The following is a 25724-nucleotide window of genomic DNA, read 5'->3' on the forward strand; positions in this document are numbered from 1 at the left end:
AAAGAGACGCAATAAATCAACCCCAGCTGGATCGCTGCCAACCAATCCAGCGGGTAGTGTAGACAATCCCTAAGTGTGGCAAACACATTCAGAAGATACATATCACAGAACTTGCCTGAAGCCAACTGAAGAGAATATGAAACTCAAAAGATGTATTGTCAACCTGTTTAAAACAAACAAAATATCCAGTCCACTAATCATCTTTAAAAATATCTATCCTGCCTGTCTGTTTCTGTTGGAGCTGGCGGGAGCAAACATAACTGCAGCCTCTTGTGCACAGTGGCCCTTGGAAGTGAAAGAGAAAATGAGAAAACCTACGGCACCCATTATCCAATCAAAAGTCTCTGCTCTGAAACAGTCATCACTTCTGCTTCTATTGATCAACCCATCATCCACATGAAGTTCACTCTGAGAAGCTAAGAGGATGTCCACACAGCAATAAAAATACATCTGACTTACGGTTGTGGTGCTTAGGCTGCAGGGCTACAAAATTGCACTCCAGACATCTGGGCACCAAGTCCCAGAGCCAGGCTCCAGCCCAACCATCTACACTGCAATTTTATAGTTCTGCAAGCCTGGGTCAGCTCACACGTTTTTTATTGTAGTGTAGACGTCTCCTAAGACAGGAATCAGCAACCTTTGGCATGCAGCTCGCCAGGGTAAGCATCCTGGCAGGCCGGGCTGTTTACCTGTCACATCCACAGGTTCGGCCGATCACGGCTCCCACTGGCCTCGGTCCGCTGCTCCATGCCAATGGGGGCAGCGGGAAGCGGCAGCCAGCACATCCCTCAGCCTGCGCTGCTTCCCACAGCCCCCGTTGGCCTGGAATGGCAAACCGCGGCCAGTGGGAGCCGTGGTCGGCCGAACCTGCGGATGCAGCAGGTAAACAAACCAGCCCGGCCTGCCAGAGTGCTTACCCTGGCAAACCGCGTGCCAAAGGTTGCCGATCCCTGCCCTCAGAAGTCAGTGTGACCAAAAATTACGGAAGGGGTATAATACATTTTAAATACATAGACCATATTAATACTTTCAGCTTAGGCTTGCGTGGCTCACTTATTCATTACACCAGTGCTTTCCTGGATCTGCCCATTTACTATGTAGATATACGCAAGTTTCTGCCCAAGATGCTTTCAAAATTCAGAACCATTTCAGAACAGGGATTTAAAAATATTTCCTTTAGTTACACTACTGTGAAAAGCTTCCACATACGTTAAGCTATCTACAGTTTTTCTATTAGTAAAGCAGTGATGACTTGTTTCCTATGCACATCTTATCATATCCTAACCAACTTTCATCTATCTATCTATCTATCTATCTATCACTGGTTGTAAATGTCTGCCAATATAGCCTGATCATAACCCAATTTGCTGTTAAGCCAGAAGGGTAACATATAAAATCCTGAAAAGGTACAAGAAATTCAAAACCACAGTATTTTAGGATATATACTTTCAGCAAATCAAGCTTTCATTTGCTCTTATATGCAAAACTCTTGCTCTGATCACATCTGGATTTTTCTTCAAGGAATGATTACATGAATGAATTCTGAGGATAAGAGGCAAATCTTTGTTATGTTCTTGCCCCACTACTGGAAGACTGGTTTGACCCCCTCCAATCAAAATGACTAACTTTAGTAGTTAAACTGTATATGGGATTTATTCTGTTTCTGAAAAACTAAAGAACAGCTGCATTTTTCCAGGAGTGTTCCATCTGACAGGAAAATCTGTGTTTTAAGTAGTCAGTACTTCCCCACTACCCCCCCTTCAAAAAAAAAAAAAATACGATACCTGATACCTCAGAAAAAGGATGAAACATTCTAGGTCGAAAAGATTCTTCCAGTATGCTTGAACTTTAACTTAATTGATTACTAAGAATAAGGAATGAAAAATCATGACTATGGCGGTGCCTTTAGATCCTGCAGCTTATGGAACTAGTGAAGCAATGCAAGTCTATTTATATGCTACTGTTCCTAGTAACAAGTAAAGGAGGAAGGTGAAAGCTATTAACTTACTGGTTAAGTTGATCTTAAATAGAAAATGTTTTAAATTTTCCCATAAGCAATCAGTAGATCTGAAACGACAGCATCACACAAGCTTGCCATAGCAAATCCCCAGAGCTTCTTTCTACAGGGGTCAACGTAATGAAGCACAATTTAACAAACAGTGATATGGCACTAGTAATAAAGCAAATGTTTACATTAAGCACAATACAGCAATTTATTTAGATGCTTAAATGAAGAATACAAAGGGAAATAAAGATCACAAAATTATACATACTACAACAGTGTGTCATATATTAGATGGTATAAATGAATACAACACCTCGTTGGTGTTAACTAAAGATAAAACTAAATATCCAAAATGCAGCATTTTTATTTCTGTATGCTGCTTCAACACAATACACTTTTATACAGATCTAAAAGGTGTCAAAATTAGTAGCTGCAAACTTGTTTCTTGCATGTGATTTTTTCTTTTTTAGCTTAAAAGATTTCAGAAAATGGCTCTGAAATACGTTTGTCATCAGTTGTAATGTCAAGGATATTCAGAACAAGAAAATTCTATAATACAATAGAGTCCAGATATAATTTTTTATGTTGCTGGCCTCAGTTTTGAGATTGTACAAGGTTATGTGCAAAAACTAAGTTTGTCAAAATTCATACTATAGCAGTTTCAAGCTTTTGCTAGGTAAACTAGATACAGCATTTATTACACAGCAGGGCAACACTAAAAAAGAGAAACAAATCTATGATGGGTACACAAGAACAATTTCATAAGCTTCACTTGAATAGGTCTAAAAGACTGTACAAATATACATTTCAACTATTCAGAATGATACATGAAAAAAATCAATTTCCCCATAGTCTACTATACACATTGAACTGGTAGCTCATGTTGGCCCTATACTACCATGTGAAAAAGGGTAATGTTTAAAAAGACATACAACTGAACATATCCAAGAGTGAAATAAATGTTGAAAATGCAGATAAAGAAAACCTCTGCTTTTCTTCGTGTGCATTCTGGAGCCACCAGCTTATCTGTTTTCACATTAAGTTACTGTGCTCATCACAGCAGGTATTCTCAAGCAAATTTAGCCAACAGCATACTTAGGAATAACCACTGGAATAATAGTGGCCACATCAACCACTAGCCAGATGACCTAGCACTCAAAAGGCAGTACCAGTTAGAATTAAGCTTAGCAGTCATATTGAAATGAAAGTATTTAGACAGTTGTAGATTGAAGCATATTTACTCATGCTTCTGAATTGAGCAGCTTATGCTTGCTGGCTACTCAACTCTACACCAGTTAAGCTGCTATGCATTGGTTCTGCTACACCATCAGTCACATTGTCAAACTGATCTCCATCTTCGCTGTCAATTGTGCTATTCTGCCATTCCATCTGCTGATTTGACAAACTCTCCTCAATTTCTGATGCATTTTTCCATTGTGACTGGTCCTTAGACCAAAATTCTTCTACTTTTCCATAGGAACTATTCTTCCATTTTGATTGCTCTTCATCACTTTCAGATGCAACCCCTTTTATTTCTGCAGCTGGTTTACTACTACCAGCATCTTCGCTCTGGGATGATTCATCTGTCCAAACTTCTGGTTTCACCTCTGATGTATTGTCTTCAAAGTCAGAAACTTGCTGAGAGCCAGGTCCACTTTCAGACTGCGAAGCTCCATCTTTCCATTCAGCAGCATCATCTTGATCACCTTCACTATCTGAGGCATCACCTACCAGTTTAATTGGTTCCTTGACAGAATGAATCTCTTCATATTTTGAGCCTTCCTCCTGTTTTTGGTCTGATTTCTCTGGAGACTGTAAGGGATTTTCATCAGTAGTCTCCTTGGATATGCTGTCTTCTGGATTCTCTATTATGCTATCAATAGAGGTTTTACGACCAACATCTGAAATTGGTTGACCAAATGGACTATTGCTTTCATTAGATTCCTCTTCTATATTTTCATAACTGTCTGAAGAACTTTCATCATCTTTTTCTAGGTTTATTTTTTTATCAACAGTTTTACTAGCATTGACTCTGGAATTCTTTTCATCATGATTTTCAAACAGCCATTCAGCATCAAAATCCATTTCGTGTTTAACTTTGTTTAATTCTTTCATGTTAAAACCAAGCAGCACACCAGGCTTGTACTTTTCACAATCTCTAACACATTTCTTTCTTTTGTTGCTAAAATGTGAAGCAATATCTGATTTCCATAGCCATAAACTGGCAGCCAACTTTTCAATTTCTCTCCTACTGGGATAAGGTTGTTTATTGAAATATTTTGTAAGAAATGTTTTTCTGGCTTCATAAGAATCATCTTCATGACCTTTAGGGTCTAAAGCTAAAACTACAGGTTCTTCAGGCTTCTCTTCAAAGGCAGATGGCGAGTCATCATCATCCATTTTTCTTTTCTTCATCAGGGAGAATTCCATGTGTTCATAAGTACGTTTCACAGGTGCTACAGCTGGAGACTGATTTAGTCGAGATGGTGCATTAGCTTTGTCTTGGCCATTTTGGGTCTTCCCAACCCCTCTGCAGTGGACAAGGTGTAGCGTTATAGTTGAGGCAGTCATATTACTGGTATACACACCAAGACAATGAATGCATTTATATGTTAGCTTTTTCTCAACTGGATGAACTGTTTGAATAACTTGATGCCTCTCCCTTAAGTGATGTGCGAGTGCATCAGATATGGGTCCTTTTAGGATTGAAAAGCAGAGAGGGCAGAGTGTTTTACCCACATCTTTTTTGTAGGGGACTGCTGCTTGAGGAGAACTTTTCACAGGAATATCTGCCTTCTCCTGGATTTTGGGCTGTGGTTTTGGAGGAACAGGAGGAGTATTCTGAGCATGATAAGCTACAGATTCAGCAGGGGCATCTCTCAGATTGTAGGTGGTTACAAGTAGATGTATATTAGTGTGACTACCCTGCTGCAATGTCAAATCAAAGGTTAAAGTGGAATCAGTTTTAGGTCCCATTTCTTCATCAACATGAACCATTCGCATATGAGCAGCCATCTTTTCAACATCATTGAAAGTTGAACGGCAGTATGGACAAGACAGTCCATGGATTAACATATGATTAAGCAACGTATCAGTGGGTAAATAGCGATTACAGTATAAACATTTGCTAGTGAAATTGTGTATTTTCATTATATAGTTAGCTACTGCAGGCACCTTTTCAGCCTTGTGCTCCTTTTCAAAGTGAACACTGTACACGTTTTCAGGAAACAGCTCATTACAGATTGTACAAATTTTCCACTTTTGCGTTGATGAAGTATTGACAGCAGAAGGGCCTGTAGCAGCCACAGGAGGCTTTGCGCCAGACTGACCTAATACTCTTGATGCTGCCTGAGACTGAGATAATGACGTTTGCTTCAACTGGGCAGATGAAAGAGAAGAGGAATTGGCAGACTGAAGAGAGTACCTTGCTGGAGTCTGAGATCTCTGCTCCCCTCCAAGGGTATAAGGCCTTCCATTTCCACTCGGTGAAAACTGTTTCATTGTCTGAGACTGTTGCGGAATAGAAACAGGTGCGTTACCACTTAAGTTTAGCCTTCCCCCCGGCTGTCCAACATAACTTGGTGGTACTGATTTGACTCCATAATTGTTCTGTTGTAGGTGAACATTTGACATCATATTCACTCCTGCAGAATTTAATGTAGGCTTTGGTATAGTGAGTCGATTCATCATCTGCTGTGATGGAAGCGATCGGACATTTCCAGGGGAAAGGGGACCCATCCTTTGAGGAAGTCCCATAGGCTTTTTATCCTGTGGTTTTGGAGCTATTAGCATCAAAGGTTTGGATCTTGGAACCACTACATTAGTGTGCCCTATCATTGCTGTAACCTGATATCCTATACGTTCATGGTCTTCAATAACATGCTGTACTAAAGCTTCATATGACTTCGGCATAAAAAGGCATCGTTTGCAGTGAATACTACCCTCCTCCCGGGTACTGGAACTTAAGGGAACTGCACCATTGAGTGACTTTTCACCTGCCTTTGCTACGTAAGGTGCAGCAACATGCTGAAAATGTTCCCTGTAAATGTGCTTTCTAACTATTTCATATAGAGGATCTCGGTAAGTGCACTTCTTACAATAATAAACAGCTTGTTCTACACTGTCAGCCTGCTTAGGTTTAAGGCTATCATGTTTGTTTTTATCTTTAAAAGTGCTGATGCCTCCACTCGGTGTATTGGCATTTGGAGCATGAAATATTTTAATGTGCGTTTCCAAAGTCTTTTTGTCCGCATTGAAAGTACAGTAGGGACAATTAAGAAGAATCCTATTTTCAAAGTCTTCACTATGAACATTCCGGAAGTGACTTTTATAGGCTGAAAAGAACTTCGACGAAAATGGACATGCACTGCAGCAAAAGGGTTTTGTCCGATAGTCCTTAAAACAAAGAACAAAACAAAAACTAGATATAAAAAACACTTTTTTTTTTTTTTTAAACAAGACATTTTGCACTAAGCATCATGGACAGTGTGGAATTTCAGCTCGTCTCACGGACCATTACAATGGGCCAGACCAGCTTCAACTCTGCCATTAATTTGGCACTCACATTTTTTGGCCTGTAAATCAGGTAATTAGAAGTTTAATTACCAGATTGCACATGTAAAATGAAAGGTGCCAATTTAGAGGTCACTTTGAAAGCATAGCCCAGTGTGTCATGTTTATGGTTAATTCATAAAGATATCACTCTTCCTTAGTAAGGGAATGGAAACAATGCTGCCTGTCAGACTGCATGGAACAGAGAGTTTACCAACATCTTTTTCTGGAAGATGTGGGCCCGGCTGTTAGAACTGTAATGTACTATTAGTTGGCAAGCTCACAGAATGAGGTGTTCAGGCCAAAAAAGGTCACTTCAGATCAAAGTATTTCACAAAATGATATTTTTAGATATTTCAATGTGCTTTAATTCAGTCATTAGCCGCAGTTAATTTTCTTTTAATACTGTCCTCGAAAGCTTTCTAAATTGGTGCAGTATTTTGAAATAAGTATTTTTAACCGCCACTTCCAGTGATATGTCCACACAAACCTAGTGCTTCTCTTTGTATTATAATATCTTAGTCACTTTTGAGAATGGAGCAGAACTGAGCAGTTTAGCTCCTCAGTCCTGTTGCTTCCAGACAGATTAAGGCAACACTAATCAGGGCACAATTAAGACAATGTAACATAGGAGGTGGGGGATGCGCATGCAAACGATGATGCAGAAGTTATTTTGTGAATTTGGCATGAAGCAGAAGGAATACTCTTCTGAAACATAAATCAGATCCCAAAGGGCCGTATTTAATTGTAATGTTTAATTTAGATACATAATAATCCTATCACCGATACTTGAGAAGTAGAGCTTCAAGCAACCAACTTTTTCTACTGACCAAAGCTAAGTTGTAAATATTTCAAAACTCACCACGGATCAGAAAAAAAATAAGGCTTTTGAAAAATTCTGCTCTTTTACGTAATACCACATAGCTCTTTCATAGTGCTTTTCATAGCCCTCTTGCTCCCCCTGAATTGTTGCAGCTTTGAAAGGGTTGCTGATGCTGTGTCAACTGTTACAATTCAAACTGAAATTAAACTATCCATGATTCATGTCTATCTTTGAAGTCAGCCTGGCATTTCAAAATAATTTAACATTAAATATAAAACATGACAAATTGAGATAACTATGAACAACATGCATAGCTATGCAAGTGAAGCTTCAAGGTGCAAGTGGATCCCCTGATGTTAAGGAATGAATTACTCTCCCCCTCTGTATGAATAAGTGAGCTGTGTGTATTTCTGGCCACCTTCTGAAGCCTCAGATATTGGCCATTGCTGGGAACAGGCTACAGAATTAAGAGTTGTCTGCTTTGATGTGACAAATCTTTTTGTTGAATATATTAGAAGCAGGGAGAACATACTGATGCAATGTCAGGGGCACAGCAATAAAGGGACTTTGGTTTTACGAATACCAGACCAGTGATCCATCAAATATAAGCATCCTGTTTCCAGGGGTGAGCAATACCTGATACTTATACCACCTGATTTCATAAGTGGAATGTTCACCTGTCATTGTTTCACTGCTTATTTTAGTATATATTATAGTATATATTATACTAAAAGTGGAGGCTATCCTAGAATCAAAGTGAAGGGCTTCTTTTAAATTTGTTTAGTTAGTTGAATAAGACAGAAGTCACCATCACAGTTACATCCTTTTCCTCCATTTCTCCTAGCTCAGTTCAAACCTTCTTAGCTTTACAATCAATTCAGAAACATCTAGAAAAGAATAAATATGATTTCCAACAACACTGCCACTCCATTCTGCTGCACTAAACTGAACAGGCTCTGACACAGATGGGTTATCACCAAGTCTTCAGAGATGTAGCAGACAGCTGAAAGCTATGACAGTGAAGAAAGCAGCAGTTGGATTTATTCTGTTTAATATTTTTCTGAATTCATCATGAAAACAGATGGTGGAACTGAATTAGGGAGAGGTGAAGCAAATCTTGTAGAAATAGTCTGTACAAATAGTTATACTTTTAACTAGAGGGATGGTGAGTTTGTGCTGAGCTGGAAAACAAGGATGGCAATTTTTTTTTAAATGAAGTTTGGCACTTAAGGTGCAATAATAGAACAGGTGCTTAAAGTTTCTCAACAGTGAAGTTTTTCATTCAAATAACTGGCCCTCAGCATCTGTTTAACCCAATCAAGACTAGGATTATTACTTGTACAACAAAAGCACCCTTCTAATAATCCTTTAAGTAGAAGATTACAAAAAACACCATTAAATCTGGTAAAATACAACAAAAGAAATTGGTATAATTGTGCAAAACACCATTTGAAAGTTACAGCCTGCAGGATCTGAGGTGATATGTGGAACCATTACTAACCTGATTTTTTGTAAGCGAAGGATCCCACAATCCTACATCTTCCCATGTAGTGTTTTTCAAATAAAAGTCATTAGGTTCAAACTGCTTAAAATCCTGGAAAAGGGTGGATGGGAAGACAGAGACACATCAAAAACAAAACCTGATTGCTCCCCATTAATTACTCATGAAGATACCCACACAGCCACCAAGAGCTACCCACAAGTAGTACAAGAGATCATTAACCCAAGGGAAAATTTCCCCTCATGAAAATCATAAAAATACATCTTGTACATTTACTTCAACTGAAGTTTCCCTTGACAAAAAAAGGGAATTAGCGGTTCCAAATAAGCAATTCTGAAAAGTACAGGCTCAAAGACACTAAATAACCGAGAGCCAAGATTTTCAAAAATAAAATCCTAAAAAGTCAATCCAAGTCTGACTTTCAAGATTTTCAAGTGTTCAGCACCTGACAACTCCCACTGAGATCAATGTTGAGTATTTTTTTAAGTCAGATGTGTGTTTAAATATGGACTTCAGCTTCTATTTTTTTAAATTTTGGCATAGGGATGTAGGTGAAGTTCCTAATAGCACGTTAAGTTCCATTTTTGAAAGCACCTTAGGTACTCTCTGAATCGCAAAGTCTGACTGAAAGTCAATGGGAATCAGGCCTAAATCACTTTTGAAATCTGGATTCAAAATCCTTTGAAAATTTTACCCTGAAGCCCATTATTCAACCCACACTTATTCAAAGCAACTGACCCCAAATAAAAAGGGATGAACACTCATTTTATTTGGAAATGATCTGGAACAATAACATGAAGAAGAGGAGCCAGTTTAAAACTAGAACAAAACGCAGAAGACTACTATATATAGGGTGCTGAATAGCCAAAGAGCAGATGAGTAGAAAGGTGATTGTACCAGGTATTCATTTCAGGAAAAAAGGTTTTTGATAAGCAATATTTTAAAGTTTGTCAGTAAGATTAATAGCAGAATATGTCTTAGATATAACTTGAGCCGTTATAGAAGGCAGTCCTTAAGTCCAGAGTCCTATTGTTCTGCACTGAAATACCTGTAAAAATCTCAGTTCATCTCTTGGCCCCTAGGACAGCAGGCTCTAAGGCCTTGTCTAAACTAGGATTTAAAGGTGTTATTTTACTATAACATCCAGCACCTGCTAACACATTTTTAAAGTCTAGCATAGACAAAGCCCACTGCCTTCAACACATGCCAAACCAGTCAAGTTAAAGCCTAAGCATGTTAGCTAACACTACACCTTTAAATACCAGTTTAGATGAGGCTTAAAAGGTGTGTAACTTGCTTCAGTAGGAACTCCTAGTAACCATTTAAGAATGACTCTTCTAGATGGCAGTACTTCTCTAACAGAACCCCATACAACTCATTCTCATCTGAAGGTTACAACTCCTGAGGTAAAGTGAAGGGGTAAAATTGAAGGTCCGTAAAGGTCTATCAGAAACTTATGGAGACACCAAAAAAAATCTGATGTCATGGAAGCTAATACAACGTTTTTATGAAATCTCAGTAAGAAATATCACTTCAGCAGAAAATTGAATCGAAGTGCCTCAATTCAAACCAGAAAGCTACATCAGATGTCATACTTACTTCTATATGTTCTTTACAGTATTCCAAACCAATGTCACTAAGTATTTTTTTCACAGTTTTCCGGGCTTTTCTTAAACTGCCAAGGTTGTTGACAGGAAGTTGGAACATAGTTTCTATTGAAAAAGAAAGTAATAAGGAGAAAAGAAGATTAAGTCAAAATATGTTTTGTCTCATGAAGAGCTGCACTTTTAATTCTCAGTAATATATTCTTACTTCACCCACATCATGGAACATAAAGAGCTGTCACCATTTCTTAAGAAAAAGGAGTACATTTTCTGTCTGGTTTCTTCTTAAAATGAGGTGGGCTGTGAAAACTAGATGTTGTCAAACTTTAAAGTGAACACTCAACAGAAGAGTTGATGTAATGACTACCGAAAAGAAAAAAAAAGTCTACTCAAGCAGCACCTAGGGACAACTTTAAAAAATGTATTTTCATTTAGATCAAAATGTACCTAGTGTGTCAAAGCTCTTACAAATTCAGTCCACTCTTTTGTGCATATGGATTCTAGATCATCTGGAAGTTGATAAATCAGGGCTCCAAGGAATTTTGTTTTTGAGAGACTTCTTTTAAAACAACCTATAGCAGTTTTCTTAGCTGTATATCCAACAGTAGGGAAGTGAATTGGTTACACGTACAATGACCTTTCGCTCAAGATTTTGGGTAGCTCACACTGCGCTCTTTTAAGTCTATCACATCATCACCACATTGTGATAGGGTTAGGGAAAGAACCTCTGTTCTCATAGAAGTTTCGGGTGCAGAATATTTAACAGAGTTCTTTTTAGAGTGCTATTTCCAAGAGCACATTGGGTTCAATGCTACTCCATTTTCCATATTTCTGAGTTTGATTTGATTTGAGTGGTTGACAAGCAATTAAAGATGCCCGTATAGACTGCAGTCAGCACACTGGTTACCATTAAAATGTGCACTGAAGACTTTACTTAGCCAGAGTCCATTTCATGGTTTTATGCTTCTCTTTCAACAACTGAGGTCACCAAACACCTAGAATAATGTAGTTTGAGGCAACCAAACACTGAGGGGGAGACAGAGAGCCCTACACTGAGGTTGTCATAGGTAAATAAGGGAGAAACTATTTCTAAATTAATTCTAACTCCACTGTTACTGACTGGGAAAGTTTATGAACTACTTTTCAGTTCAACTGTAAAGGAAAGGCTAAATTTGGTACTTTTGAAGCTAGGGAATTCAGGAATCTCTGTAACAACCAGAATTAAGATCTCATCCAACCCACAAAGGTAAAAGTTGGATCCACAGCCCTGGCAGGTTTGTGGATATTGGATCCCTTTATATGCTGTTGCTACCACTGTAACAGCAATGGATTGCACAACCATTAGGTCATATCTTGAAGTACAAAAATGGGGCATTTGCACTGGAGGATGGTAGTGGTCCAGGTGGTAGAAATCTGAAAAATGTCTTCTTCAGACATCAGAGATACCTTTTCCAGGCACTAGAGATTAAAGGAATCACAGACCGCCCCCTCCCCCTTTTCTTTACTTTAAGAGAATATTTTTTCTTAAGCACCAAGGAATTATCAGAGGTGAAGAGCTTGTTTCAGTGAACTGTAACAGTAACGTTTGTTTAGAGGGCTAGCAGGTTGCACTGTTGGTAGCTATTTTATCTAGATACGCTTGTGCGATTAAAAAGTGGAGAACAATTCAATAAAATCTTATTTTGTTTGAATGATACAAATTTCTGCTCTTGTAAACTAATAATCCCATCATAGGGCCAAAATCTATCCCAGCTCAACTAAAAAAAGGCAGTGTCTTTTTTAACCATGTCATTTGGCTTTTGATACAGCTGTAGATATAGTTTTAACTCTTGCTAATCTTTACTTAAGTGTCATCTCTGGAATTTGAGATGATTAATAAGTACGGCTAAGTTTTTGTCATGGATATTTTTAGTAAAAGTCAGGGACAGGTCACAGGCAATAATGAAAACTTCACAGAAGCCTGTGACCTGTCCTTGACATTTACTAAAAATACCCATGACAAAATGGGTAGCCTCGGCAGCTTGGGGGGTGGGGGGGCAGCCCTGGGAGCTCCAGGGTCCTCTCAGCTGGCAGCTCCAAACTGCAGGGGTCCCCATTGCTGCCCATGGGGGCGGGAAGCAGCGGATCCCCTCTGCTGCCCATGGTGGCTGGGCAAAGTGTCGGGAAGCTACAGGGCTCCCCACTGCCACTCGCGGATGCCAGGAGCTGCAGGGGTACCCCACAGCTCCCCACCAACACTGGCTGAAGTCAGGGAGATCTTTCAAAGTTATGGATTCTGTGACTTCTGTGACTAAATCGCAGCCTTATTAATAAGACATCTACAAAAACACTATTTTTGTATGTGAAAATACATAAAAATAGGTCCTCTTAATTCTATCATAAGATCAGTACCAATTTCTCTTAAGTTATAACAAGACTGACAATGACAGTTTCCTAAACTACAAATGTGGACTGTGAATACAGAACTATAGTTAGGTATGTGATAACCTCTCCCCCACCCCTTCTCCACCTCCACGCCACACACAACCCTCACCACACACTCCTTCAAAAGTTTGCTTCTTTTGACTATCTACATACTGGCCTTTTCAGAAAAATGTCCTGATATTTACAGCTGTTAAACCAAATTCCAGACAGCCTCTAGCCTCTAGCACAGGGGTCGGCAACCTTTCAGAAGTGGTGTGCCGAATCTTCATTTATTCACTCTAATTTAAGGTTTTGCATGCCAGTAATACATTTTAACATTTTTAGAAGGTCTCTTTCTATAAGTCTACAATATATAACTAAACTATTGTTGTATGTAAAGTAAATAAGATTTTTAAAATGTTTAAAAAGCTTTATTTAAAATTAAATTAAACTGCAGAGCCCCCCAGACCAGTGGCCAGGACCTGGGCAGCGAGAGTGCCACTGAAAATCAGCTTGCGTGCCACTGAAAATCAGCTCGCGTGCCATAGGCTGCCTAACCCTGCTCTAGCATCTTGCCTACACTTGGACTCCCACTGTTAACAACACTGTTGGTGGAGCTGAATTTGGCATTAGCAATGTTGGGAAGTTTTTCAGAAAAACCTAGAATAGACAAGATTTCCAAATATGTAAGTGCTAGTACAGGTCACCAAAATCAATTTCAGAAGCTGCAAACATTACTGGCAGCAAGTGCTGCTAGCCAATAACTGCATCATTCTTAATGAATTCAAAAATGGCTCCCAAGAAAAAGCTCTGGATTGTCACGCTATGGAAGTTTCCTATTACTACAATTTACAAATTATGTGGGAACCAGACCCAATTCGCAGAAACCTCTATGGTAAAATTTTCAAAAAAAGTGTCTAAATCACGGGAAGTGGAAACATTTTCATTCAAAAACTAATATAAATAACCCACTATATTAAAAGGTAAAAAAGCATGGACATTTAGCGTAAAGGTGTTCACCTGAATATTTCTACTGTGTTTAAAATGTTTCAGGGATGACAGAGTTAACTCACTTGTAAACAGTATTAGCAACAATGGAATGACAAGGACAGAATGCAAACTTAATACTGATGGTCTATTTTCAAACCACAAACAAGGAAATTCAAAGATATTTCAATAGACTTTTGTATTTAATTTCCTCTAAGTAACGTTTAAAGAAAACCCTAGTAATAGTACTAGCACAAACATCATGACTTGTTTGATGTAGATACTATGTAAATTCAAGTGTATCAACTGAATGCTATACAAGTTAAGATTATTGATGTAGCTTTAGAAGATTTAAATTTGAATGAGACTAAAGTACTGAAACAATTTCACTAAAGTACTTATGTTGCCCTTACATAGCACTTTAATTTTAAGATCTCAAAACACTTGACAAACATTTAGTGACAGCATCCTGAAGTATATCTATTTTACAACTGAGGAAACTAGAGACCCAGAGGTTAAGTGACATACTGATGGTTTCAACAATTTAGTTACCAAGGCCCTGGCTACACTGGCGCTTTACAGCGCTGCAAGTTTCTCACTCAGGGGTGTGAAAAAACACCCCCCTGAGCACTGCAAGATACAGCGCTGTAAAGCGCCAGTGTCAGTGCCACAGCGCTGGGAGCGCGGCTGCCAGCGCTGCAAGCTAATCCCCACGGGAAGTGGAGTACGTGCAGCGCTGGGAGAGCTCTCTCCCAGCGCTGGCGCTGCGGCCACACTCACACTTCAAAGCGCTCCCGCGGCAGCGCTTTGAAGTTTTGAGTGTAGCCATGCCCCAAGTTGGGAATGGAAGACGGGTGCACTAACTAACCTGTAATAACTAGGCAATATTGCCTCCCATTAAAATCAAAACCTTTCCCATTATAATTACCCAGTTAGATTATCCTAGTCCATTCCTCATAGAAGAAGTTGCAGACCGAAATAACTGCATTGCTACTGGCATCTTTGATTAGAAGCCAAGGATAGAGTGGACCATGAGCTACTCTGTTTTCTAGTCCTTCCACAAGAGTGCTGAGACACTCCGCGGTGAAAGGGGGGGCGGAGGAGAGTGAGAGCCCAGAAGAGAATCAAACTATTGCCTGTTCTGAACAGGGGATTTCAGTTGCCCACTGTTGTGAATCCAGCATCTTTCACAAGCAACAAATTTACTTGTAATTTAAAGAAACAAATTTTTTTTCAGTGGAGTATATCTGTCACTAAGAGGGATTCTGACCATTCAAAAATTAATTGCTCAAATAACTTAAGTCAGCCTCAGTGAATTCTATTCACCCTTTTGCATTTTTTTTTAATCATGGTAAAGGCGAAGAAAGTAATTTTGTGCCTCAGTTGGTAAATTTTCATTATTATTTTACAAGACCGATTCAAAGTAACTAGTTAATGAACAGAAGTCTGCATTCAAACCCTTGATTCATTAATTACTTGTTCAAGTAAATTCCAAGTTGGTCCACAAGGCCCTTTCCTCTTTCAGGACCCTCCTTAAGACCCACTTCTACAAAGACACACACAAGAAATAAGTTAACCATAACATTCAGCTACTTTTTAAAATATAAGAGCATCTTGCACCATTATGCTGTGCATTAGGCTTTGCTGAATAACCACATCATGTTTTGATATTCTCCCATCTCTTCTTCCCCCTCCCCGGCGCAACATATAGGCTGCCCCCTTTTTGTAGCATAATGTCCCAGCTTTTAAACTCTTCTGTATCCTCTTATTTGTATTGTGAAATGCTTAGCACATTTTTGGGTGCTGTAAAATTATGCAATTTAGGCCAAGATATAAACCCATAAAAAGAATGGTAAGTAATGTTTCATAGTGGAAAGGGATACTTGCCCTCTAGGTAGAGCTCTGTAAATGAAACATGGTAATAGAATATGTATTTGAGAACTCATGCAATATATTTAATATTAAAGTAGCATTACATGTTGTTACTTCCACAGGTGAAACAGAAGTAAAATCATAACTAAAAGTCCTAGGTATTTAAGATATGTAATGTGACAACTACATTTTTTAAATTATCACTGAAGCAAAATTCCTAATATGGCTCAGCTTTGAACCATTTATATTAACAAATATTTTCCATGAGCTATTCACATTTTACACTTGTAATTTATACCAACAGGTCCAAGAAATGAAGTGACACTCATTTTGGTAAGAACTGTGAAGTGTGAGAATTAGCAAAGTTCTACTGTAATTGTTTTCAAAGTAGACTAAGATTGATGGCAATTTTTCCAAGTGGGAAAAAAAAAAGCTGTTACCCAAGAATTTCAACTAGATCAGTGGTTTTCAATCTTTTTTCATGTGTGGACTACTAAAATGTTTCAAATAGAGGTGCGGACCCCTTTGGAAATCTTAGACATAGTCTGCGGACTCCCAGGGGTCCACAGGCCGAAAACCACTTAACTAGACTAAGTAGTTGGTTGACTAAAGCTAATGGTTAGTAGGGTCATGTCTCATTTCTAATTTCCCCATTACTTACATTTCCCCCCTTATTTTTAGTCTTTGGCTGAGTGAATTAAGTGAACCCCAACATTCCTAAAAGAAATGGAAACTCTGATTTCCAATGCATTCCCTTGGCAGAGTTGCTAGGAAACACCTATAGGCAGAGCCTTTTTACATAACCTGGCTCATAATGGACCTTACATTTGGTAGGACAACTCCCACCTTTTCATGTTCTCTGTATGTGTATCTCTCTCCTTACTATATGTTCCATTCCATGCATCCGATGAAGTGGGCTGTAGCCCATGAAAGCTTATGCTCAAATAAATTTGTTAGTCTCTAAGGTGCCACAAGTACTCCTGTTCTTTTTAAAGAAATATCATTAGCTGGAATGCAAGGAGGCATTTCATTTTATTTTTCAAAAATTAAATATGGCTAGAGAATGGAGCTGAAACCTGGAGGACAACCAAAACAACCACCAGGAAGATCCAGAGACCCATTAATAAGCTGCCCTCAGAGGATTCTCCCCCGATGGCCAGACACAGACAGTAACATCCATCCACCTCTTGGAGAGGACCAACTCCAGCAGAGAAGAAATTAGAAGAGGAGGAGAAGGTGGGGGGGGATGACATACACTATACAAGCAGCCAACCAACATCCAGACACAGGCACAGCAGTGAACCCCCAAGGCAAAGGAAAAAGAGAAGAAAAGAAATACCTGGCGACGCGACCTTGATGTTGAAAAAAAAAAAAAAAAATGGGCTATACCCCAACCCCAGCCTGGAACGAATGAGGATGGAGATCTATGGAGATCTGTTGTGTTGTGGCCCCCCATGGGGGGACGGGTGATGAATGAATGAATGATGAATGAATGAGAAATCACCACTAACATTTTTGAGTTCAAGTTGGATGGGACAGAGAAGAGAAGCTGTACCTTCAGGACAGGAATGCACTAAAAAACATGGGTTCTACAAAGTCCAAAGTACCTTTCTCTCCCATACGCTGCCAAAGAAGTCAGAAAGCATGATTTTCAATACTAATATTCTGCAATTAAAAAAAACCCGAAGACCAGCCTTACAATACTATTTCATACAAGGGTGAGAACAGGTTATTGTTCTTATAACGCATGTATATTTCCAAAGCAAAGCAATGTTATCCTTTGCTTAAACTGAATAAATTGTTCTCTCTGTACTCAGAGTTCTCATTAACTGCACTTAAGGCAAAAAATGATGAAAAAGCAGTCTGAATTTGATCAAGAAATTACACATGGCTCCAACAGCTTTTTCCCATAAAAATAATCAAATGGAAATAAAGCAATACTGCTCTTGGCAGAGTCATTAGATATAGTGCACATATCTACTTTCCAGCAGCTTCTTCATACAGTTAGATGTCTGCACAGTCTGCATCATACACACCAAAGAATAAATGAAGTAGCATATAGTAGGACATAGGTAGGATTTGATTGACCAAAACTGACTCTGAATTTCGAATCCAGACAGATGAAATCTTAGTAGTAACTTTACCCCATGATTCAAGATCAATGAGTATCTGAGTTACATCTGTGAGGACAGCAGACACTTGAGGGCATTAAAACCCCATGGATTTAAACTTCTGCAAATTTTGTTATAGTCTCTAGAATCTAAGATTTCATTTAAAGAGCTTCTAGTCCTGACTGCAAAGAATTTTTTTCACAATGTAAAACAACTACTGTAGAGTCTGCTGTCAGGCAGTGAGAAACAGCAAAAAGGGGTAAACTTTATTTGTTAATAGGGCATTTATTTTGAAGCTTAATTACAATCATTTGAATGCCAAGCATTGTTAACTGCTTCATTTCTAAGGAGATCAGCTATACTAAATTAGTCTGCAAATGCCAATTAACAGGAAGTATATCCTGCTCCAAGAGCATGAAGTAAAGAAAACTGATACTAGTTATGGGTGGGAGGAACAATTAAGAGATCTTCATACCACTTGAACCCTCTTTCTGTCAAGGTTACTAGTGAAATCCAATGGATATAAAAAAAATTGCTCAGAATTCTGCAACTCATCTCCAAGTATACAGAAATCTCATCAGGTCTCTCAGATCTGAACTGATTTCCTTTTGCAAGGAAGACCAAGTGTGCCCAAAACAGAGAAGTCCACCTCTAGTACCTGAAAAAAACAAAATTTGTAAAAGTCATATTTGCTGTGAAAAGGCTCCCCTCTTGAAAACGGATGTAGAAACTTTTCTACCAGAAAGTCTGCTTTGCTCAGCAAATTGCCTTAGAAAGCTGAATCCACCCAATCCTTAAAAAAAAAATCCTCCTTAAAAATGGAAAGCCACTGCATTTCACTTAGTTTGAAAAATCTTCAGGCTCTGGTCTAAATGAAAGGACACTAAGGCCTGGTCTACACTACAAAGTTTTGTCAGCAGAAGGCAGCTTTTGTAGACAAAACAGTGAAGGTGTACACAGAACGATGCTCCTCCCACTGACAAAACTGTCCTGCTTTGCTAACAAAATAAAACACCTTGACAAGAGGTGTAAAGCTTTTTGCGGCACAGTTAGATCGACAAAGCATCAGTGTAGACACAACGTTTGTTACATCGTGGTAACTGGCTTCCAGGAGGTATCCCACAATGCCTACCGTGACCTCCCTGCTCACTGTTTTGAACTCGGCTGCCCTGCATCAAGCTATATGGGCATGCACTCCTCTCCTTTCAAAGCCCCAGGAAGTTCTGAAACTCCTCAGCATGGAGAACTCACACAGCTACTGCCCAGCTGAGCATGCTGATTCCCAGCAGCAAATGCACTCCTATCTAGACTACAGGGGAGGGGGTGCATCTCCTTCCCTGTAGTCTAGGGGAGAGGAGACTGTGGGAGAACTCGGAGGGAATCAAAACATTAATGCAGAATCCTGCTCTCCCCAGCACTAGGACTGCAGTGGCAGGCAGGCTGCTGCTTGGCGGGGTGTGGGGGAAGAGACTCATGTTGTGCTGTTCAGAGCCAAGGAGAAAGGTGGGGGCTGATGTCTGAGTGTCCACCTCCCCCTGCTGGTGTACTGGTCTTCACTGAGGTGGGGGAGAGAAGAGACAGACAGGGGGACACCAGTTGTCTGTCCACCAGCTTCTGCCACAGGATTGGTTGCTTCCAGCTGGTGTTTGAACTTAAAGCCTGGTCTACGCTGGGAGGGTGAGTAATCGATCTAAGTTATGCAACTTCAGCTACGTGAATAACGTAGCAAAGTCGACGCACTTAGATCTACTTACCGCGGTATCTTCACTACAGTGAGTCAACAGCTGATGCTCCCCTGTCGACGCCGGTAGAGTAACGGAGTCAACGGGAGAGCGCTCGATTTATTGCGTGTTCACTAGACGCGATAAATCGACCCCCACTGGATCAATCGCTCTGGAGGTAAGTGTAGACATGCCCAAAGAGACAGTGTGCCAACACACTCACTCTCCACACACACACACACACACTCCCCCCCCTCCACCTCCTCTTCAGTTGAAAAGGGGCTGGCAATCTAGTGCCCAAGGAACAATGGGATTGAGAAACCATCATGTTACGCTGTACCTGCCCCCATGAGGCATTGCAAACCCTTCCCAAAACACACTGCAGCCAGTTGCATAGTGGGATAGCTACCCACAGTACACTGCTCTCTGGGTCGATGCAAGAGCTGCTATTGTGGATGCACTCCACCAACACAAGGAGCATAGTGTAGACATGCAACAGCGGTTTAATTACAGTGGTGGCTGTATGTCAGCATAACTTGCGAGCACTGAATCACCAACATTAATGGAGAGCCACAAGGAACCTCATACTGTTAAGGCCCATGATTGCTGAGAACTTACTCAAGCAGCTTCAGAGACTACATCACTACATTACTCCATGCTCTTCTTGCACAGCCTTGAGATAAGAAGGCATAAATAGTGAGGGTTCAGAATGAATCTTGCCAAATCGCTGTTTAAGCATAACGTTATTCCAGGAGCTGGATAGTCCTTGCCCAACCTAAAGCTCCTGGAGAGGAAAGGTCTTGGAAATTGTCTGCACCTGGCATGTGGGTGGTGGAAACTGTCCTTTACTGCCCTTGTAGAGACTAGCTCTGAATGATTCTTTTACCAGGAAGCTCTGCTATAGGCTGCATTGACCGGTAATGGTGAAGCAGCCTGGTACTTTGATCTGCCAACAGAAGCCATCACTGTATCTTGACATTCTGGGCTGTTATCCCAGTAAGAGCAGAAGATACCCACAATGAAGGCTCATATTGTGCCACAGCAGCTGTTGCACTTGGGCAACACCCCCCTCCTTCTCGCTTATCATTTTAGAAGTCAAAAGAACTGGAGGGAAAAAGAACATTAAAAAACTGCACTGAAAAGCCAAAAATATGAGAGATTGCCTTTGCTGCTTTCCTCTTCAGCAAAGGAGGAGCAGGACTGAGAAGACAAATAAGGAGGAGTGCTGACTGGATAGAAATAGCCAAGACTTTACACGTTCATTGGATTGCCAATCCGTACTGGTTAAGGAGGAAAAACTATTTCGCTAATAATAAATAATAATAATAATAATGTTTGTATACAGAACTCCTCATCTATAGAACTCAAAGTGATTTACAAAGATAAGTAACATTACTCCTCCCATTTTTACGATGGGGAAATTAAGTACAGAAAGGTGAAGTGATTCATCCAAGGTCACAGAACAGCTGCGAACAGAACCTCCAGTCCACATTCGATGGACCACACTGCTTCTCCATTTTATCCTGTTTTAGTGGCAAGCAGGATGCAGAATAGATTTTGCCAGTCTCATACATATTTTCACCCTAATCCTAGTTATACATGCACAATAAATCACTATGTGGTAAGTAAATATTTAATTCAGTGATCCTCTTTATATTGAAATACCATGTACTCCTTATGCGTGCGCACGCACGCGCATACACACACACACACACAAAATGTGTAGGGTCAAGGAAAGCCAGTAAAAAACTGCTGAAACAATTCTACAGAAAGATTCCCTGAACATTTCTGTCATCCCTAGTCAACAACCACAACAGTTAGATTTGACCATAGGCCAACCTATTTAAGTTTATATTCATGATTTAACTTGCACTTTGTGCCAGGTCCTCCATTTCTTTTTTCTCTGCCTGTTCTAGATTTCTGTCCCACCAACAAGCACATTGAGAAATCCATCCTGATGAATTCCAGTTCTACTAAGTTTGCCTTGAAGGAACCAAGTTACACTAAAATCCACATTTAAAGGCAGTGCAGAACACTCCAGACAGAAAAAAAATTGATGCTTAAACAGGAGTATGATTTTACTTTCCTTCTGGTAGTACCTTTACTGATATCTCTTGGTAAAACCTATATTACCCCCCAAAAGACCCTGACAACCATCTCTCTACAAAATCCTGAATATTAATGAACTAAGTGGTTTGGTGACAAACACATATTGATCTGCACTGTGTTTCATACACACATAGGATTGGCAACTCTGACTGAAGCTATTCCGGGAGATTATTTTCCCCCCAACATGATGTAATGTCATTTTCTTAAAATATCCTATTAAAACTTCCCGGATTGCTTTCAGTAGTCGCCGGGAGATTCTGGGAGATTACAGGCTAATCCTGGAGGGTTGGCAACCCTATACACCAGTCACAGGTCTACTATACACTTTTGCAAGTATAACTTTCAAGTTACTCTTCCATGGTCAAACAGGCTGTGACAGAATGGGATGTGTCTACCAAACTGTGAACTCCATTTTGTAGTGCAACCTTCATTTAATAATGTATCCTCCATTTTGGATTAGAACATCCATTTTGTATTAGGGACAATGGCTGAGAAGCCATTACAGGAAAATCTAGGGCCATCAACTTTGATGGTTTTGAACTGGTAGTTGAGAGACTATATGACAATGGACTCTCTACACTGAAGCCTGACTGGGGGCTGGTCTACAATGGGAACCAACATCAGCATAGCTCTCTCTCTCAGGGGTATGAAAAATCCACAACACTAAGATGTAGCTATGCTAATCTAACCTCCGATGTCTACAGTGCTAGGCTTCTGGAATAATTCTTTTGTCAACCTAACTACCACCTCTCGGGGAGGTGAACTGACTACGCTGACAGCAAAACGCCTCCCTTCGGAGTAGGTAGTATCTACATTGAAGCACTACAGCAGTGCAGCTGGAATGCTGCAACTGTGCTGCTGTAGCAGTTTAAGGGTAGACATACCCTGGAGGAAGGCTGGAATTTCCCAGCTGGAGCACATGGGCAAAAAAGGTCAGTAGCTACCTGCGGTGAGGGTCTCTCTCTGAGCAAGAGGGTCATTCATCACCACATGCTGGAAGACCAGGCTGGAGAGAGAAGAGGATGCAGAAAAGTCTGCCTAGCCTGAAAGACTGATCAGACTGGACTCAGAAAGAGTTAGATCATATTTTTATTGGGGCTGGGGGAGGGGAAGGAGTATCTCAGGGCTAGTTGGGATTTTGCAACAATCGCTAACTCTAGTACTTTAAGAGTGACTATGGCTAATAAACTCCTTTGATAAGCCTGTATTCCCTGCTTACCTGACACATTGTTCCTGAAGGAGCTGATCAAGAAGCTGAGCATGCCTACAATGCAATGGAACTCTGAGGGAGCATGTATAAGCAACTGGAGTTGCTGGTTTTGGAATTTATAGCAGCCAGGCTGGGGAGTCCCACATCCCAAGGAAGGGTGGCAGACACTGGGTCTGAACCTGGAAGTGTCCCATAAGAGACCTAGAGCTAAGAACAGCGATTCTGGGCGCTTATAAACACATGGGATCCAGTGGCTTAGTCTATTCACAACAATCTGGTGTCTGTTCAGCAAGGGAAACTGGGCCAGATTGTGACACTGGGTGAATTGTTTAGCTATAAATTAGTTACTTCTGCTTTTCAAGGTGGCACCCAAAACTCCTGACTACTTAGCTAATGGTTGCAATGAAGTCAACTGATATTGGTGCTAATACAAAGCCTGTTGTCCTCAATGGGAGCCTTTCCACTGCCTTCAAAGGGCTTTAGACCAGACCTGTTGTAACCCTAAACAGACCTCAATGGAGAATTACTTTTGCTTCACTGCAAAGTGACCTTAAATATAAACTTCACACAATGCAGCATTTTGGGTACAATTCCTAGCTATCTGCTCTTACTGTTTTATAAGCTTCAACCAACCTATGTGAGGAAAAATTATTAAAATGGTGTGAAAAATACTGCATAACACTTTTAAATACTTCCTGGATCACGGAGAGGTGTGTACACCAGGGTTCTGAACAAAAACAGAATTATAAAAATTGTGGAAGAGTTCTGCTTAATTGCCAGAGGAATTAACAGTATGAATACCCTACATGCAGGAGACCATAAAGTTACTCCACTGTCTACATACACATGACAAGAGCAAAAAAGAAAAAAGCTTTTAGTAGGCAAACTGAGTTTACCCAAAAGAGGAATTTTAAACCAGTCTTGTACTCTTCATGATACTGGCAGCTCAAATTCCTCATTTAAGTACTCCAGTATTTAGATCTACTCACTCTTCTGCAAACAGACCCCAAGTGACCTTCAGCTCCGCTTCCTAGCTCTTTAAATTCCAGATGAAGAGGCAGCTGCAGACATGTAGTGGCCATTTTAAAATAATCTAAACTGTTGCAGATTGCACAGCCTCCTCTATTAAGTTAATTTCCTTTTCTTTGTCTGGTAACTTTTAAACCATATCTTAACCTTTAACAAGAATAATCACCTTCACTGTATGGTATAAAACTGAATTTCACACCTCCAAACTAAGGTAGCCATGTAATCCAATCCCCCATGCAAACCAGCTACCATGTGACAGTCAGCAAACCAGACAATCACTTCAAAGCAATGGAAAAATAGAGGGTTTTTGTAAGACTACTAGGAAAAAAACTATGTATTAGAAAATGTTAACACACACTATGTGTTAATACTCAGTATAGACAAGGACTGAAAAGTCAATGTTTTACACAGTATTAGAAAACGCTAATGGTATGCATTTTCTTAATCTAGACAATTCCTTGGAAGGTAAAAGTCCCTTGCTTAATACCTAGAACCCCATTTTCCACAAATTCAGAACAAAACATCATTAAAAAAAATGAAAAACTCATCCATCAGCAGCAGCTCCTGTCCCCTGCGGCTTTGTCCAGCTCCCCACTCCACGCGTGGCAACATGGCACACGGGGTCACAGCACTACTCAGGTTTGGCCCAGCTGCCTCTGTCATGACAGGGGGTAGTCAGACAAAAATTAAGTGATTGGCATTGCAACCTGGTGACAGAGGGACAGCTGGGCCAAACCTGAGTACAGCTGTGATGCATGCCCCAGGCTGCAACACCCGGAGCAGGGAGCTGGGCCCAGCCCCAAAGAACTGCTGCTGCGGAGTGAGTGTGGGTCAGATTCACTCTGCAACATCCCCCAGGACCTCTCAGCCCCCAAGAGCCAACACCCCACATGGATAAAACAAAGTAACAAAATTCCCCCCATATATAGGCTATGTTTAGAGCCTCATGACATTTTCTTTTATACATATATGACACTCTTGACACACACACACCCCCACAGCTCTAAAAATGTCATGAGGCTCTAAAAATAGCCAATATTCACAACCAGAAAGGTAAGAACCTACAGGAATGCATGTGTCCAGGGAATATACTCCAAGTCGCCACAGGTGCTTGTCTTTCTCACACAAAGGAGAAGAGGAAAAAGGAAGCTTCACCACACACCCTCTTGCTAAGAAGCTTCCCTCTTAATTCAGTCCCAGAATGAACTAATTTCTACTCCAGACAGTAAAACCCCACTTTCCAGCTAGTCTACAATAACCTGATCTTTTACAGAGAAGAATCTCTGACTCCATCATCTCTGTTACTCCTGTACAGTCATTTTATAGACTCTGAATATAATCAAATAGAACATACACCTCTACCTCGATATAACGCTGTCCTCGAGAGCCAAAAATCTTGCCATGTTATAGGTGAAACTGCGTTATATCGAACCTGATTTGATCTGCCAGAGTGCACAGCCCCCCTGGAGCACTGCTTTACCGCGTTATATCCGAATTCGTGTTATATCGAGTGGCATTATCTCAGGGTAGAGGTGTAGTTTCTCTATTTTATAAGAAAATTTGCCCCTTGAGGTTGAAAAGTGACTATTCAGAGAACAATACTACACTTCTGACACTGAGCAAATTTAGTCACTTTTTAAAAGAGGACAATATTTTCCTCTGAACTGAGAACTTCACCCAGTCAGATGTACTTGAAAAACAGAAGCATGGGGAGATTGACATTTTTAAAGTTATTCAAAAGACTAACTTAATAGTGGTTTGATGATCCAGGGCTTCATTGTCCTTAAAGGATAAGACA

The 25724-nt window shown here is 40.2% G+C and overlaps 1 protein-coding gene across 9 annotated transcripts in view; it reads right to left on the reverse strand.

Annotated features, from left to right (window-relative positions):
• Window positions 1-2199: 2199 nt before the first annotated feature.
• LOC120380229 (activity dependent neuroprotector homeobox) overlaps window positions 2200-25724 on the reverse strand; it is a 43116-nt gene continuing 19591 nt past the window's right edge. For 8 of the 9 annotated variants that reach the window (XM_039497760.1, XM_039497758.1, XM_039497759.1 and 5 more), the window contains 3 exons: window positions 10480-10592; window positions 8881-8973; window positions 2200-6400 (listed from right to left, as the gene is read on the reverse strand). In XM_039497760.1, coding sequence (XP_039353694.1) covers window positions 3269-6400; window positions 8881-8973; window positions 10480-10587 — 3333 coding nt within the window. In that variant the 5' untranslated portion in view covers window positions 10588-10592 and the 3' untranslated portion in view covers window positions 2200-3268. Of the gene's footprint in view, window positions 6401-8880; window positions 8974-10479; window positions 10593-15350; window positions 15370-25724 lie in introns of those variants that run through there. The other variant, XM_039497762.1, reaches the window with a different exon arrangement.

The sequence above is a fragment of the Mauremys reevesii genome, linkage group 13, assembly GCF_016161935.1.
Source record: "Mauremys reevesii isolate NIE-2019 linkage group 13, ASM1616193v1, whole genome shotgun sequence".
NCBI classification, from domain to species: Eukaryota; Metazoa; Chordata; order Testudines; family Geoemydidae; genus Mauremys; species Mauremys reevesii.